Source organism: Neolamprologus brichardi, chromosome 5 (genome assembly GCF_056152115.1).
Source record: "Neolamprologus brichardi isolate AB-2024 chromosome 5, ASM5615211v1, whole genome shotgun sequence".
In the NCBI taxonomy this organism is placed as follows: Eukaryota; Metazoa; Chordata; class Actinopteri; order Cichliformes; family Cichlidae; genus Neolamprologus; species Neolamprologus brichardi.
The window spans coordinates 5,557,726-5,574,422 of NC_142108.1; the positions used below are offsets into that span (position 1 = coordinate 5,557,726).

Here is a 16,697-nt window from a genome sequence, read left to right on the forward strand (position 1 = left end):
ATTTGCTAGAGCTGTGTCTGCTAGGTCTGACTTTAAAATGTTTCATCCACAAAAAAAGCATGTTCTTTTGCTGCCAGTAAGAGCAGACTTTTAGGAGTTTCTAATGCTCTCTGAGAAACTGAGCACCCGGTGGATTAGTTTTTGATGACAGTGTCCTCACAAGAATAGGAGAGTCTGTAGTTGCACTATGCTGTGAGCTAATGTGGCTGACGTAAGCATTTGATCATTTGCCCACAGGCCAGAGCTAAGTGAACACCGTAATACTGAGGGACAATCAAAAATGACTTAAAGATTGATTTGAAAACAATAAATAAGAATTGGCTGTGGGTTACTGTTTTTTCTCCTTGTGCTATAGTGGAAGCTAAACTTGGCTGGATTTTTTTTCTTTTTTACTGTCATTCCTTTGTAATATATTTTTGTAATATAAATACATGAAAAACAAGTTGATGAAAACCTTGTGCTTTATGGGATGATGTGACGAGTAGTCTTTTCTGGATACATACCAGATTCATACTGTTGATACCAGCCAACAGATCTTAGACCAGCATTAGTTTGGCTTATATTTCCTGGGACTATTTGGGGCACACTGGGCTTTAGGTACACACCCAAAATAAAATGAGGAATCTTTAAATGAACATATTATAGGCACTCGAATTTAAGCAATTAAACAGATTGTATCTGCAATACAGCAAGTATTGGATGTCTATCTTATCTTCTACAGTAGAACAGTGACCAAGCGAACCTTTGGACAGTCTGGCCTGGTTATTCACACGTGGTATGCCAGCCATTCACTAATTAAAACCATCTGGGTGATGGCCATCAGTCAGCACCAGTTCTACCTGGACATGAAGCAAAGCAAAGTGAGTGTCTGCCTGTTTTTTCTCCTCCATGATTCACTTTGCTTTGTTCACACTGTCTGCCTGTTTTTCTATTGTGAAACACAAAGAAACAGTCTACACCAGTTTACCACAGTAATTTACACTGTTTGATGTGTTTAGAGAATATGCATGGTGGTTTCTTGGAGTAGAGTCAATCATAAGATTGAAGAGACCATAACGGACTTTTTCCTTGTTTTTAGTTTTTAAATTTTGAATGCTAAATCTTCTTGTTATATGTTTTTAGTTTGTCTTGTGGTGTTGACCTATTTTCAGTAGGCTGTAAAAGGAGTAACCTCTAGATGGATTGCAACAAAGAAAAGCTTGCCAGTCTTTTTCAGTTTGAACAGTGACCAAATGATGTTTAAACGGTTTGTTGTCTCACAGCCTTTTACAACAATGACTGTTCTTCATGTGATACACTGCCTGATCCGTGTCCCTTACTCGTGACTAGTGTAAATATCTTGACTCAGAGTTTATCGAGGGCTTCCAGTTTTAAAGTAAACAGATTCCTAGCCATTGAGTTTTATGTAGGAAGGTTGTTAGGTCTTAAGTGTAAAAGCTGTTATAATTCATGTAACCAGACCCTCTCTAATTCACTTCTGCAAAATGAAACTGAAAGTGCACAAAGTGCTTGAAATTGCACCCCAGGAAATACTTTTATGATGTTGTGCATATAGTATTCATTATAGAATTGTAGTATTTTACCTATTTTTGTTTTATTTGTAGCTTAAGGTAAAGGCACATGTGCACAAAGAAAGTATTTAGTTTGGAAACCACAGAAAGGTAAAATACACTGTGAATTAAAAGCAAAGATCCTAGAACAAGTGTTCAACTCTTCCTGAAATGCACACTGGGCTTGAGCACTGAGGCAGGTGTTATGTGTGTTATGTGCATTTTATAGTTAAGATGGTTGAGTGTGTGTGGTTGCAGTTATATGAAGTTATTCAGGCTATGTCTTGGAGGCGCATGGCGTGTCAGGTTTGATGCCATGCACAGGAAGTCAATGAAGTCAATTGATGATAAATATTTAGCATGCCACTGCAGCCGTCACGATGCACTGTGCTATCAATAAAATTAAATACTATCGCCTTCCCTTTTCTCCTCCTAATCTTCTCTTTCCTCACTTACAGTCAAAGATGACCACTACCAGGAGTTCAGGAGACATCGCAGTAGACCTCACTGAGATCTCCGCCCCCCGGATCACTAAACTTTCCAGTATTGAAAGCAAAAATCATCTAATAATGGCCAGCAATGGAAGCCTCATCTCAACTGGTAAGCAGACAGATAATCAAATAATGACTTCTATTCTACATCAGATTGATAGGTGATAATGTATTAATTTTTTTTTATTTATTTTGTCCCTGTTCCAGGTTCTGCTGACTCTGAAGTCAGCGAGGAACAGAAGAAAGAGAAGATCGCTGAATTGAAAAAGAAGGAAAAGGAACTTCAAGACAAACTGTCAGCGAAACTTGAAGAACTGAAAAAGATCTGCTTAAGAGAAGCTGTGAGTGTCTGTCTTACTGGATTTGTTTCCAAAAGTGTCAAATTCTCAGCTGACTTCTGGCTGCTATTCTCATTTGCAGGAGCTTACAGGAAGATTGCCTAAGGAATATCCCCTGGCCACAGGTGAGAAGGTTCCTCAAGTGCGACGGCGTGTTGGGACAGCCTTCAAACTGGATGATCTTTTCCCCTATGATGAGGTGAATGCAGATATTTGTTTGTGCTGTGGATTTGCTGTGTGAGGCTGCTGTGACACTTGGAACACCATTAGTGCCCCACTGTTGTTGTTTAGCTACGGCTCATTTAGATCAGCTGACTTTTTAAAGTCAGGCTTTTGGAGTTCAGTTCTTTTTTTTAAGCCTACATTGTGTAACATATCATATGAGACTCTTATGGGGAGATGTACCTAGTTTCTGTCTTTATCTAAAGATGAGTATATAAAATTACACTAAAAGACTGATGTCTTTGTGTTTTTAGCTTTGAGTGCTTTATGTCTGTTTCTTTGTTCATATGGGTGCCTCTGCTCTGACAAGATCTGTGTTTTTTGGAAAGTCCCCATTAACTGTGTCAGTCTTGTGTTTTCCTACAGGATCCACATCTGAGGAATCTGGAGAGTCGGTTTGCCTTGCAGCAAAAGATTGTGGAAGCAGCCATGAAGCTAGCCAATGAGGCTGACCTGTGCAAGACTGTGAAAAGGAAAAGGAAACACAACTATCTTGACGCTATGAGAAACCTGGAAGAGATTGAGAAGCAGATCAACGACTACAGGGTCAAAAAAGGACAGAAACCCACTCAGAGAGCCTCACTGATCTTACGAGGTAGATTTCACGAACAGTGGCAGTGACACATACTTGCATATCAGAGCTTGTAGAACATTAGTCATAATGAGACAAGACTGTGAATAATAATATCAGAGACATTTCTTAGAACACTTGTCTCTCTCTGTCCTCTGACCAGATGATCCCCAGCCTTCAGAACTCAGCTCGCTATCTGACAGCCTCACTCTGGATGATGGTTAGTGTGCTCAGTGTGCATGGGCTTCCTAATCCCCATCTCATTTATGAATGAGTTATACTTAAAACAATGACCTTTTCACTCCCAGATGATGAGCTTGGCTCCCAGAGGCAGCGGTCTCGTTCAGTCCAATACTCCCCCAGACCACACCACGCAGACACTCTGGATGCTCATTACAACAAAGACAGACGAGCCTCTGCCAATGACCAGCTCGCAGACAGCAGGTATGCGACCAGCACCCACACTCATGGAGCATACTTTATTAGTGTCCTAACACTGTGACTGAAGAGGAGACTGAATGTGAGCAGCTACACAACTCTGTTCAGACACAGTATTATCACTTTTTGGCAGAGCTCAACACACAGGCAGTTGGAAGTATGCGTGTAAAATGCAAGAAAATAAAAACAAAGATACGTGTAGGCAAGTGGAGAGAACGGCTGGATTGATGGGTATGATGACTGATGACAGGGAAACATGGCTGAACTGTTTTTCTGTGGAGATACGCAATGCCTGTTGTTTCTCCAGGGGCCTGAAGCGTGAAGCTAGTACAGACCTGTAGAGTAGATCCAGAGCTACATTCCTGACAGTCAACCTCCTCCCTCCTTCTCCTGCCTCTCCAACAGTCTGCTTATCAGCCCAAACACACCGGCTTTAAAAATAGATGAAAAAACAACATGTCTCTGCCTGTAAAGGAGCAAACAACAATCCCAAGCTGAGAGGAAAAGGGAAACAGAAGGCGGTGCTGGAAATGTTGTTTAAACACCAGCTACTGCGTTAGTGTTTAGAGTGGTGCGGGTGATGTTTTACTCTCAGGTTCATTTAAAAGAAGGGGGGTAAAAGTCATAATGCTTGCTGCTGCATGAAAAGATTAATGGTCTGTGCAGTGGAACTCATTCAGGTGTAAGGAATGACTAAAGTGCCGCAGTCAAGCAAACCCTGTTTTGTTTTTTCCTTTTTTTTCTTCCTTTCCTAGATTTATTGTCGAGAAGATAGTGGTGTTAATCATCTGAACATATTTCCTATCTGTGTTCTAGATTGTTTGACCAAGACCAGGAAGCGCACCATTACAGTCACAATGACACCTTATCGGTCTACAGCAGCCCATGTAAAGCAGCTTCCAGGCAGCCACGTGATGCACGCAGCATGCCACCCACTCCCCTCCTCACCCGCAACGCATACAGCAGCACACAGCTGAGGTATGAGCTTTATGTAGTTCTTTCATTATTTTGAAGACCCGCTTCATAAACGGCTCTTATGCATTACATTCACTAAACTTTAATTTTAATTGCAGATCAGAGGATTCTCCACAACACTTCCGCCAGCGTAGCGGGAGTCTGGAGTCACAGTCTCAGCTCATGATCGAGACCAAACCAACCATGCCAACACTGACTGTCCCGTCAGCTCGACGCAGCAACAGCACCGAAATGCTCGATGACGGTTCCTCCTACACAAGCCAGTCTAGTGTGGAATACAGCGTCCCTGGTAACCACACCCACGGGCGCAGAGTGCGCGGGCGCCACAGAAAAGACATGTACGCCAACACGGGCAGCATGCCCAACCTGGCTCAGCCAGACACTCGGTGCTATGCCTACCAGCCTCGGGCTCGGCCCACCACAACAGCCTACTATGTCACAGGCTATCCCAACTACCCAGAACCGGAGCCTTACTCCAATGGAGTCTATGTTTACGACAATGAAATGGAGGGACACTATAATGTTAACCCTTCCTACCACCACACCCAAACAGCTTATCAAAGCCACAGCGTGTATGGTCACTACGGTAATGACGAGATAGATGGTGCATCACAGAACGTGTACGCCACGATACGGCCATCCAGGCAGCGTCCAGTGCCTCGAAGCAACGAACAGATCAACAAGAACATCCAGAAGGCCCTGGTGGCTGAACACTTGAGAGGCTGGTACAAACGCAACACTGCACAAAAACAGGCTGCGTACGACTATGAGTATGACAGAGGCTCCCAGCAGAGTCTGGGCTATCCAACCACGCATGCACCACAAGCCTACAGCAGGAACCTTTCCTACTCGTCAGGTTAGACAATTTCACAATGTCCTCTGAATTATGTTTCTAACACTGGTTCTACATGTTGGTGGGTTGTTTTCTGACTTGTACCATTTTTCTGCCATGTCCTCAGTGGCCTCCAGTGGAAACTGGCACAGTCACATGACCGGCAGTGCTATGCTGGAATATGACATGCCCGTGCATGCACCGCAGTCTTACTCTTACAGCACAGCCCCCTACGCCCACTCCACCCACAGCAGGTAAGAGGAAAAAAACCTGGCCCTCAGCTCTTCTACTTATCCAATAAGCCACTCCCTGATCCTTCTTATCCTCAGAGTTAAGTGCTAGTGTTTAATTACCTAGAGGGGATGGCTACAGAAAACACGAGCTGCTATTTGGTGTTTTTATCCCTTACACCCATCAGCAATGTGAAATAATGTGTTGCCAATGTCATCTTTTCTTTACCTTCACCTATAAATTATGAAACTGAATCCACAAACAGGCCAGTGTTTAATTTCACAGCCGTATTCATTGATGGGATTAGAGGATCTGTGCTGCCTGCAGTCAGTTCCTCCTAAGAGCTTAAAAATGGTTCTGCTCTCCCTAACTGTCCACTGGCCCCTGCTCTCTTATAGATATGGCGACTCCTGGCACAGCCCTGATGGCCAGAGGCGCTGTGCCTTTATCCCTGCTAGTTCTTCCTCCTCTGGTTATCCTTCCACTTCCTCCCTGCCCTCTTCTTCCTTTCCCTCCCCCTCCCCCTCCTCCTACTACTCCCCTGGCTGTCGGGTCAGGCAGGTGGCCTCCAGCCCTGCGCAGCCACAATCCTCCAGAGGGCACAGGCTCAGTAAGGTGTCTTTTTCTAAAGGTAGCTCGTAGTAAGTAAACAGCATCGGCCAGACCCCGTGCAGTTGCTTCTTTTAGTGTGCCCGCAGTCTGACTCGTGAGTCTGCTTGTTGATGTTTTGAAGTGAACTTTGCATTTTTGAGATGTTTGACTGATCATTCAGTGTCATGTCTGATACTGTGATTGCATGGCTTCCTTAAGGAAAAATATATAAATATGCTCGTCCTACTTCCTCCTCAACTGCCACATTGTCATCCAGTGGTCACATTTCTCCGCAGTCTTCCTTTACTGTCAAGATTTTGTTTGTTTTTGTTTGTTTGTTTTTTCCCTCCACTCTTTGCCCATGTGCTTCCATTCACCACTGACCTTTGCCCCCTCTCATGCACAGATGTCTCCCAGAGTTTGAGTGGCGAGGATGTGATAGGATGGCATGCCCCCCTGGGTATTTAGAGAGGTGTGGTGGTGCTTCCTATGCTACTGACCAGGAAAATTATCCCCTCCCCCCCAATAATCAAAGTCACAGGAGAGAAGAAAGGGTGAGAAAGTGTAAAAACTTCCCCACGTGGTGATGGTGATGTGTTAATTTTTATGCATAGCAGGGACTGACAGAAAGCACCAGATCATTTGATTTCACTGACGAACTTTGGTGCCTCGTGGTGGTGGGAGAGCACTTGTGTGGCAAAGGGAAAATGTGACCCCTGAGCACTGTTGCATTGGAAGGCCATGTGTTTGTGTATAGACGGCTATTGTGTCTGTGTGCATTTGCCTTATAACTGGGTGAGAATGTTTGACCCTGGGTGTGAAATCAGCTTTCACATTACAAAATCTGAAACACAGGTGATGGCTCACATTGCTGTTTTATATTGACATTTTACCTTTGTAGTTTAGACGCAGAGCCCAGGGTTAATCAATTCTAACCCCGTAGTCAGTCACAGTCAGCAGTTTGCAGCCTAATGTGTTTGTTTTGTGTGTTCATTACAGATCCTATATAGATGTCAGCCAAATGGACTCCCACATCAACAGCCAAATGCACACTAACATGGACCCTGAAGAACAGCTTTACTGGCATGAAGACTCAAAACCAGGAACAATAGTTTAGCCGGATACCTTACAACTGTGCAAAATCTTCACCTTGACAAAACGTCACTGTGCCTTAAACTGCACTTACCTGTTTTGTAATTTCCTTGTAAAAGGACCCAAAGAATGAAGGAATTTAACTTCTGTGGAACTCAGCACGTTAAATGAAGTATTCTCATTTCTGTATCTCTTGAACGCAGTTGCCAAACTGATGCCCATCCCTGTATTTGAAATCACAACAAGAACTCCATTGGAGTGTCTAATCATGGGGTTGCGAGTGTTTGTAGTGATGGGACCTGTGCACTGAAACTATACCAAGCCCTGCAGTGGACTGAATGGTATAGCAAAGGGTGTAGCATTACTCTTTAGAGATACTGAACCAAGGACTAAAACTGTCTCTCTAAGAGGATACTGAGCGGCAATGAACAAAGAACATGACTGATCCTGTTGTGCTACTTGCACACACATATGAACACTGTAACCATGAAGGATTAGACACGGATTTATAAGGTCATTAATGAAGCACTGAACTCGTTAAATAGGAGTCGAGAGAAAAGGCTACTTCCGGGAACATTCTGCAGTCACCTGATCCACGTTTCTATTACCGTTCCGGTCTCTACACTCGTTTGTCATTTACAAAGTATTCAGTTTGCTTCACTGTCAGTACTTACACCATAATTGAGCCAAATGCTTATTTGTTGCACCACTTAAGTATTACCTGAGTCACCAGTTTCGAATATTACTGCCTCTGTGGGAAGACAGAAAATCCAGTTTTGTTTTGTTTTGAACATGGTTATTTCATCCATGCTGGAAATCATGGACTGGTGCTCCAAATTTCTCTCAAGAGATTAAAACTGTGTAAATGTTGGTATGTAAATACACTGGCTTAGTCTTTTTTTTATTATTTTAGAGCATTTTTATGTATTTGAAAAGCATGTAATATATAGTAAACAATTATTGTTAAGCTGGTTCTTAGTAATTTGTATAATTACAATGGTTTGGATTAAAAAAATTGAATTTCCCAGTGCTTTTGTTTGTGGGTGATATTTATTTAAAACTGAGCCTTCGAAGCGTCTTATCCCCCTTAGTGCAGGACAACACAGGATTTAAATCCAAATCCTTTGAATTAGCTAAATGAACGTCTGCTGGGCCAATTCAGTTAATGAAATTGAGTATAAAGGTGCAATAATCACTACTTCCAGAAGGAAAATAGGTAGAAAACCTAAAGTGTCATTTACATTTAATGACTGCAGAACACAACACAAATGAGTTTTCCTCATATAAATGGTTTGGAAGCTGCTTATCAGGTGTTCATTCAAGGAAGCAGATTATAGTAAGAGAGATAACTCTAAAGTACTGGGGGGTTTTTTGAGCGTCTTAAGAATGAATGAATATAGAGCTGCAATCACTCATAATGACAGTCAAGTGTGAATAAATGAGCCGGTTTTAGAAACTCACTGCTCTGCAGAGTTCTGTCGCTCTGCTGTACTTTCTCACTGCCTTGCTGTGTAACCAGGCACTTTTTTGTGTGTGCGGGTTCTCAAGCTGTAAACCGACCAAACCAGTCTTTAAAGGCTGTCACACCCACTATGGGCTATAAAACCTTTCCTTGTGTCTTCTGTGTGAATGACAAGCTAGTGTTTATAGCATCAAACCCTCCCTGCAGGCATTCATGTTATGAGAAGTCTGTTTTACACATGTTATCCGAGCCCTCCTCCCTTCACATTGTACTATAACCTTTCACTACCATTCCCCTTCCTTTCCTTCCTGTGCTGCTGCACATTTTCTATCGATGTATCCTGCCTCGGGTCCCCTCTTTAAGACGGCCAGAGTTGAGCAGCTTTCCTTGCTCAGAGTGCCTCTCAGTTTTATGCTTCTTGAGCAAGCTCAAGGGAGGTCTTGGACTATTCCAGCTCCTCGAGCAGCGAAAGAGGGGGAGAGCTCTTCATCCAGCTGTCTCCCTGTCTCGGCCGCGCCAGCTGTAGTTAGACATCATGGGAGGCTGTTCCAGCTGACACTTCACTACATAAACAATAGATTTCTATTGACTTTCTCTTTATCTAAAACGCAACACACAAAAAACTTGTAATGCAGAGTGGATTAAGGCTGTGCATGGACTCCAATACTTGTGTGACTAATGGAAACGTCAGTCACGCAAAGTATTGAAAGCTGTCAAGTACTGGAAGTACTGGCATCAAATATCTGCATTACAAGTTCATTGACTGAATGGTTTCTGATTTAAACCTGCACTAAACAGTGTTGAATAGTGTATTAGATTACCATGTGAACCATAGATTGTACATAAATGATCGACACAGCTCCTGGATCCTGAAGTGCCTTAAACCTGCAATCTGCATAGAAGCTTATGGGAAAAACAACCCTTGGGGCAAACTAGGGAAGAGAGTGGTTGGAGACTGCATCCCAACCCAAATTATCATGAATGTGTGTAATGACCTCCTCACTTCGTGTCCTTGATGGGGTCGCTTCGGAGACGGGGACCATGTCTACGACCACTTGCTGTCAGTTGGCTTCTTCAAAAAGACTTTGGTGCCTCGATGTGGTGATAAAATGATAAGATGGAGTCAGTCTGCTATCAGTTTGCAACTGAATGAGGTCAAGTGGCAGTTACAAGCAATGTGTGAAAAAACTGAAATGAACTATAATAAACTGCAAATTTGTTACAATCAACAATGGGAACAGAAATTTCAAACAGCTCCCGAAGGACAGTGATCCAAGAGCAAAATGGCACGCCTGCTGGGCAGCCTTACTTTATATAGGTAATATAACAAGTATAACGGTCATATTTTGTGTATGACAACTCATGAGTGGGTACTGTCCGTTGATTTTCTGTCAGCCCCCCCCCCCCCTCGTTCAGCAAGTCTGTTTCCAAAATGACAATATGGCGGAAACACTACGCACGATGCCTGACAACTGGACTTAAATAAACAATGGGTGGCGTCATGGTGGCGTGGTGTCCATTTTTTGTATACATTTTCTTTTGTGTAAATAAGTTCAAGCTAAAGAAAAACTCACCAAATCCCCTAAGCTCCATGGCTGTCCATTTTAGGACCTTTCAGCTTCTTGTTTCCGCATTACAGCCCCGCAGCTAATATGTTTTAGTTCAGTTTCACTTTTTTCATTAATCCTTGATTTTCGTCAGTGCAGGCAGTTATATGATAAAGACTGTAATAGACCAGCTGTACACTGAGTGATTATTAAATATAGAATGTACAATGTTCCCAATGGTAGCACACACAGGAAGTGTCACACATGAAACACTAAACTGAGCAGCCACAGGGCTCGGCCAAACTGAGATTAAAATGGCTTGAAATCATGCTGTGCTTACTCCCCGAATCCTGCGACTTCCCCAGGATTCAGGGAGTAATGACTCTGACAAGCTATGAAAGGTGAACGACTGGATTAGCTGACCAGGTCACATGCTCTCACAGCTCATTCCTGTCTCTTCCTTCAAAAGGAGGCAAAAAACAAAAAACAAAAAACATGGACAAACCGGAAGGTGGAACAGCTCACATGAGGATACAGCAGACTGCACAGGTCATGGTGGGTCATCTTTAATGGGTCACATGATCGGCTGTGGTGTAGGTCTAAGCAGCCGAGATCTGCTGAATGACAGGCTGTTTGAGTTATGAGGCTAGCTAACCAGCTTAGCTAGCCACAAGCCAAAGCCTCTCAGGGAAGAGGAGGGGGGTGGGGACGCAGGGGTCAAGTGGAAGGCAGCACAGCAAGTACGCGTAACCATGCAAAAGCAAGCACTGTGTACTGTACATTGCTCAGTGTCCCGTGCAAGAAGCGCGCAGCAGGTGAAAGCAGCTGATTTTTGCCCAGAAATGCACAGAAACAAGATTTTGGTATTGTAGAGTGTAAAAGAGGCCTCACTCCTGGAGAGACTGTGAAGAAGAAAAGACCAAACACACACACACACACACACCTGTTGGGTGTGCAGCAGCACACGTGCCGATACGATCTTCGCAGCAGCTGCATCAGCAGCTAGAACAAGGGCTTCCACTGTGCCCTCTGAGACATGACTTTACTTGACTAGACTGCCACCGGTGCTTATACTCACTCGTCCAAGTTTCACAATATGGATGCTGATGAAGCACCGCGGGACATAAATCAGCGCTGAAGTACAAAAAGGGGGGAAAACCCAGCAGCTGAGTCCAACTGAGCAATGCGAAGAGATCCTCAGCTACAGCAAACCTAGAAAGCAAAGGGTTAACATGGACCATCCTCCCGTTTTCCCCTCGCTGCCGCTTCAAACTGAATAACAGAGCATTAGGTTCTGGATGGATTCTTGTTATCTGCAATCAATTTTAAATGGAATCCAATAAAAGAGAAGCTGACACAGCGACTAAATCGGGTTTGGAGGTGAGTGAGTGCAGATGAATCCACTGTCAGCTCTCTGCACTATAATCTACTGCAAGCCCACTGATTAGCATTTGGGGTAAGTGGAGAGGAAAGTAAAGTTAACCAATCCATCACCCAGGGGGCACTGTCAAGATGAAGCACTCGAAGATTCAGAGGGAACACTGATGGTCACGGGTCACCTTTGAAGTCTTTATTTTACAATATTGACAAAGCAGTTTGACTTGAGACACAGCAGTCCTCTCTCTTTTGTCTACTTTTTATTTGGATGAGCATCGGGTGGGCTGGTGGACTGAAGCTGGTGTTACATTTTACGTGAGCAGATTATTCAATCCAGCCTCCGAGCTTCTTGGCAGTACAACTAAGTTGAGCGTGCACTCTTCATTCTTTGTTAAAAGGCAACACTCGTGCTGCTTTCACAATTTTAGCTGAGCACAAACAGACAGGGCTGTCGGCTGTTTCTGAGAATGATTGAACACAGATTTCGTACCCAGGGTTAAGTCTGCAGCTGGTTCTACAGGAACACTTGCACACTGCATAGCAGAGATGTGAGGCTGCACTCACATGCCCTCATCACTGTTCGGAGAAAAAAAACAAAACACAAAAAAAAAACGTACCCTGACAAGTTCTGGGTAGAGTGACAGAAGCCCTGAGGTAAAGATAAAGCCCTTTAGATAACAATCTTTCATTTTAAATCACAAGCTGTGCATGAAACTTCAAGGAGTTTAGACTGAGAGAGACAAACGTATGAAATCTAAGCAAAATTTAAAAAAAAAAAAAAAGTCATAATCTTTGACGCACAGATGTGCATTTGCTTCTTCTCAAATCCAGTCACTCTTTAACTTCTAATTCAGAAAGTTGTGGATCTTTTGAATGGTTTCCTCCTGCTGACCCAGAGAATCCAGCAGAATGCCCATAAACGTCTTCTTCAGTCCAGATCCATCCATCTTGTTCTCCAGCTTATTCTGCATATTGCGTTTGCGACATGAAGCATGTGCAAATATTACTGAAAAACAAACCCGTAGAAAAATGTCAGCTGTAATATCACACTTTGAGGATCTGGAAAATGTGTTTCATTGATTTTGAAACATTTCATGATGTCACACATGCAGTGATCATTATGCTCTGAAGAATTATTAGACATTCAATCACCCAAATCAGCCAAACTTACAAACTTACAAATCAGGGGTAAAGTGATGGCCCACATGAATACCAAGATGCTCCCCAGCATGGAAATCAATATGCAGCTGGCAACCATGATCAAAATGATGAACGCTGAAGGTTTCTGCTTCTTAAAGTTGTTGATCGCAGCTCCGTTCTCCCCCACCCACACCGAAACCACGAACACGACCGACACCACGACTATGGCTATGAGCGTCTCCAGAGGTTTCAGGATCCTGCAAGGCAGCAGCACAGAACATATGAGGGCAAGTTTAAATAGCTTTGGCATACTGCTGAACTTGACCCCATGGTAACGACGTACAACCCTTGTGTGCAATATTCGTCTGCCCAATTCCAGGTCCTACCCCTCGGGTTATACCTCCTTATGTGCATTTTATAATATGTAAAATAACTTGTGTAAAGTGCGCTTTTCTACTGCTCAGCTTCACACGATTATGACACTCAGGTATACACGTTACACAGACACACACAGCCAGTAAATAACTCATGTTCAGTCCAAGCATGCAGAAGGCCCACTTTCACTGTGTACATGCTGCATATAATGTATTTTGTCAGTATATTTATGTGATTTAATGTCGTTGTGCTTGCATAATGACAATAAACAGTCCCGAATCTTGAATCTGACATGCAGCTGGAGCAGAGGCGCTGTTCTTGTGTGCTAACTAGCTCCATCAAGTGGTCAGATGCTGTGTGTGCAACAGCAACTGCTGAGTGGATCAGACTGGTTTACAAAAATCAAATGTCAGATTAGTTTAATTGTACGAAACAGCAGTAGGGGCAAATCAATAAAAAAAATTTAACGAATAAAAAGAATTAGAATAAAGTCAAAATTTCAAGATTAGAGTCGCAATTCTATTTCGAGAATAAAGTCGAAATGTGGAGATTACAGTTGTTTCAAGACAAAACGCCACAGTTGCTCTACCCTCTGAGTTGGTGAAACTACTTCAGAATCAATTTTAGCAACAAGAAAGGAAGGAAATGATTTCTCTTTTGAAACAGCTTGTAATGGACAGTTCGTAGGGCATCGATAGTTTCAATATCAGAGCATGTATGTTGTATCACACGCTGGCTGATCACTAACTCACGTACACAGGCAAACGTGGCAGTTTGTCTTGAAACAACTCCAGTTTTCTTAATGTGCCCCTAATACTTATAATTGTGTGTACACTTGGGATGATTAATATTTTTCCACTGAAACTGAGAAACGCCCTTGCTGTTTGCAACCTGATGCCACTAAACCTGTTTCATGAAAGAAAAATGGAAAAGTTGTGAAATGCAAACAAAACAAAAATAGACAAAAAAAAACCCCAAACAACTCTGGTGGAACATTTCACACTAAAACTTAGAAATATGACTTGATAGAAAACAAGCATCCAAAATAGGTTGAGTTTGCCCGAAGTGTTGCTGTTAAAAGATTCAGAGAAGACAGTCCAAAAGTGTGGGGGTGTCACCGAGTTAGCTGTGACCTCTTCTGACCCTTGCACAACACTGCATAACAGCACAGGAACACTTCTAAAAAGTACTGATGAGAAATAAATTTTAAACTGGTGCATCCACAAATGCAAGTTAAAGCTGCATATAAGCAAAACCAGAGTTGTCCTCTTTGCGCTGACCACATTCAAGATGGACTGGAAAACTGTGCTGTGGATATTCTCAGGGCTAAAGAGGAAAAGCAGAATCAGTGATGGCATCAAGGTGTGTTAGCGCACATGTGCATGCCTTCATGCATGTGTGAAGGCCCTGATAACACTTAACGAGCAACATATACTGCTATGCACATGATATCCTTTTCTTTTTCTTGTTTCATGGAAACTACAGACGGTGCAAAAGATGCCAAACTACATTCTTCAACAGCAGGGGTGCTAAACTGGCTCGTCTGCGGCTCAGATATCTCACACACTAAAAACATTTAGAGCACTAAGGAACAGAAAATAGAATTAACTTTTGTGAGGCTGAAATCTTACAAATCCAGGATAGGAAAATCTGAGCCTTTATTACATTTTCAAAACACAATAACACTTCTCATTGTGCAAATTTGATATAATCATGTTGTCTAAGGTTTAAATAAATCAGCAGATTGAAGCCTTCTATTCTCATCTCCATCAAGACATCAAGATATCTCTTGTGCCTGTGCAGACATATTTGCTTTGTGATAGATCCAGCCTTGGCACGACGACAGTGATGCCACCAGGCCAAGTCCATGACCTCAGTAAATGTGGCTAGTGGCCTGCTAAGCAACTTAGTCAGGCTTTGTTGGATTACTGGCATCAAAAAAGCTCAAGAAAACTTCAGGAAACACGGCTTGATGAAGGTGGAAGCGGTTAAAATGTAGCATGATCAACTCATTGTCATATGCAGATGTTCGTCCTTTTATAGCAGAAAAGTTCATCTCCACAAAGTCAACAGAGGCTCTTTGGGCATTCTGTGGTACTTTTTCTTGGAACTTTTCTTTTTGTAGTGACTTTTTCTTTTAATGTCTTGTTACAGTCACCTCATCTATACTTTGACGGTTTAGCTCCTTCCTCATATTTAGCTCTATTGTTTACTCAACATGGAGAGGAGATTTCTTGCTATTTGTAGGAATGTTGCTCTAATCCTGAAAATCCTCTTCTTCTTGTAGGTCTGGTCTACAGGTATAATACTGAGTACACTGCACATAGTCCCTACTTAATCTGCCTACACTGACTTTTAATACTTCTTTGGTAAGCTTGCAAAAATGCCTTCAAACCGTACAAACAGTATAATATTACACTGATTTGTTTTCTCCGAGTTATCATATATCATATACAATAACACTATAAAACAACTGACTTTCACAAACACACAGCGCAGAGACTGTTTGCTCTACACTAAATGGAAATAGCATCACAGGGTTTTTTGAAAAACCAGACGTGTCAAAGTTTGAGTTTGCAGGTCACGACTCATGGACTCCCTGCCTCTGATTAAGTTGTTGTTTTATCACCAGTGCTATCTGCAATGGAACAGCTGACCAGAAGGCTTATGGGGCTTTCATGACCACAGCAACAGTGTCGTGGCACAGCTCAGTGGACATCATTATTTTTAGCAGGCTGGGCTTTAGAAGGGGGGGAAAGGGAGAAGCAAAGCCAGGATGTTTTAGATCAGAGATAATATATGTCACATCTACCTTGTATGTAGTTACAAGATAATAGACGACTTCAGAAAATTCCGCTGCATAAGCACGTGTCTGTGCATGGATCTTGTTTTAAGTTATTCTACTTAAGTCCATTCTCAAAATTGTCTGCAGATACCTGTTTCACTGTTTAGAGCAGCCCCCACAAACGCAGGCTGTTTCTCAACTATAGAGTTAATATATGTGAATTTTAACACTGCTTAAATTACATTCTCATTTAATGATCGGTCGTTGGTTCTGGCACCAAAGAAATAAAAGTTCATATTGAGAATATAACAATAGCAGTGCATCACAGGCATTGTACTTTATGCGAGCTGGGTAAATAAACAAAAAAGACGAAGTTCTCTGATTGATAGTGACTGATATAACATTACTTACCCGACGAGGAGGAAAACGGTGGTAACCAAAGACAGATAATTAGTTTGATAATAAAGCAGGTTGCTGACAACTCTGTTGTTCCATTTCCTAAAATCTTTTGTGTCTGGTTTTGCGAATCTATTCGAGCCAGGAAAGAAGTCGGTCCACGGTCGGAGCGGTGCCACCTCCACCCTAGCCATCACTTCTGCCCCCTTTATTAAATCTGACAGCGCACAGAATCTGACAGACAATCGCCCTTAACTTCAAACCAGAATCTCGCGAGACTTGTT

At 42.6% G+C, this 16,697-nt stretch overlaps 2 protein-coding genes across 6 annotated transcripts in view; one reads left to right on the plus strand and one right to left on the minus strand.

Annotated features, from left to right (window-relative positions):
- The window catches only part of frmd4ba (FERM domain containing 4Ba), a 41,729-nt gene extending 33,376 nt beyond the window's left edge, over nt 1–8,353 (plus strand). For 2 of the 5 annotated variants that reach the window (XM_035905017.2, XM_035905016.2), the window contains exons 13-24: nt 722–860; nt 2,009–2,150; nt 2,249–2,382; nt 2,462–2,578; nt 2,968–3,196; nt 3,336–3,392; nt 3,481–3,616; nt 4,427–4,588; nt 4,684–5,441; nt 5,545–5,671; nt 6,047–6,289; nt 7,239–8,353. In XM_035905017.2, the coding sequence (XP_035760910.1) occupies nt 722–860; nt 2,009–2,150; nt 2,249–2,382; nt 2,462–2,578; nt 2,968–3,196; nt 3,336–3,392; nt 3,481–3,616; nt 4,427–4,588; nt 4,684–5,441; nt 5,545–5,671; nt 6,047–6,289; nt 7,239 (2,245 nt within the window). In that variant the 3' untranslated portion in view covers nt 7,240–8,353. Of the gene's footprint in view, nt 1–721; nt 861–2,008; nt 2,151–2,248; nt 2,383–2,461; nt 2,579–2,967; nt 3,197–3,335; nt 3,393–3,480; nt 3,617–4,426; nt 4,589–4,683; nt 5,442–5,544; nt 5,672–6,046; nt 6,291–7,238 lie in introns of those variants that run through there. The other 3 variants (XM_006784735.3, XM_087840525.1, XM_006784736.3) reach the window with 3 other exon arrangements.
- Nucleotides 8,354–11,895: 3,542 nt separating this feature from the next.
- Nucleotides 11,896–16,688, minus strand: arl6ip5a (ARF like GTPase 6 interacting protein 5a). The gene is made up of 3 exons (XM_087840537.1): nt 16,429–16,688; nt 12,897–13,114; nt 11,896–12,723 (listed from the first exon to the last, which is right to left on the minus strand). The coding sequence occupies exons 1-3, from the start codon at nt 16,605–16,607 to the stop codon at nt 12,563–12,565; spliced, it is 558 nt and encodes a 185-aa protein (XP_087696663.1). The 5' UTR covers nt 16,608–16,688; the 3' UTR covers nt 11,896–12,562.
- Nucleotides 16,689–16,697: the final 9 nt, after the last annotated feature.

What these genes read in the sequence shown, in the direction of transcription:
- arl6ip5a (XM_087840537.1), bottom strand. Translation starts at nt 16,607, where the DNA reads ATGGCTAGGGTGGAGGTGGCACCGCTCCGACCGTGGACCGACTTCTTT. An exon ending in ACCGTTTTCCTCCTCGTCGG is followed by an intron (nt 13,115 to 16,428) that starts GTAAGTAATGTT and finishes GCTGCCTTGCAG; the next exon opens with GATCCTGAAACCTCTGGAGA. An exon ending in CATCACTTTACCCCTGATTT is followed by an intron (nt 12,724 to 12,896) that starts GTAAGTTTGTAA and finishes TTTGTTTTTCAG; the next exon opens with TAATATTTGCACATGCTTCA.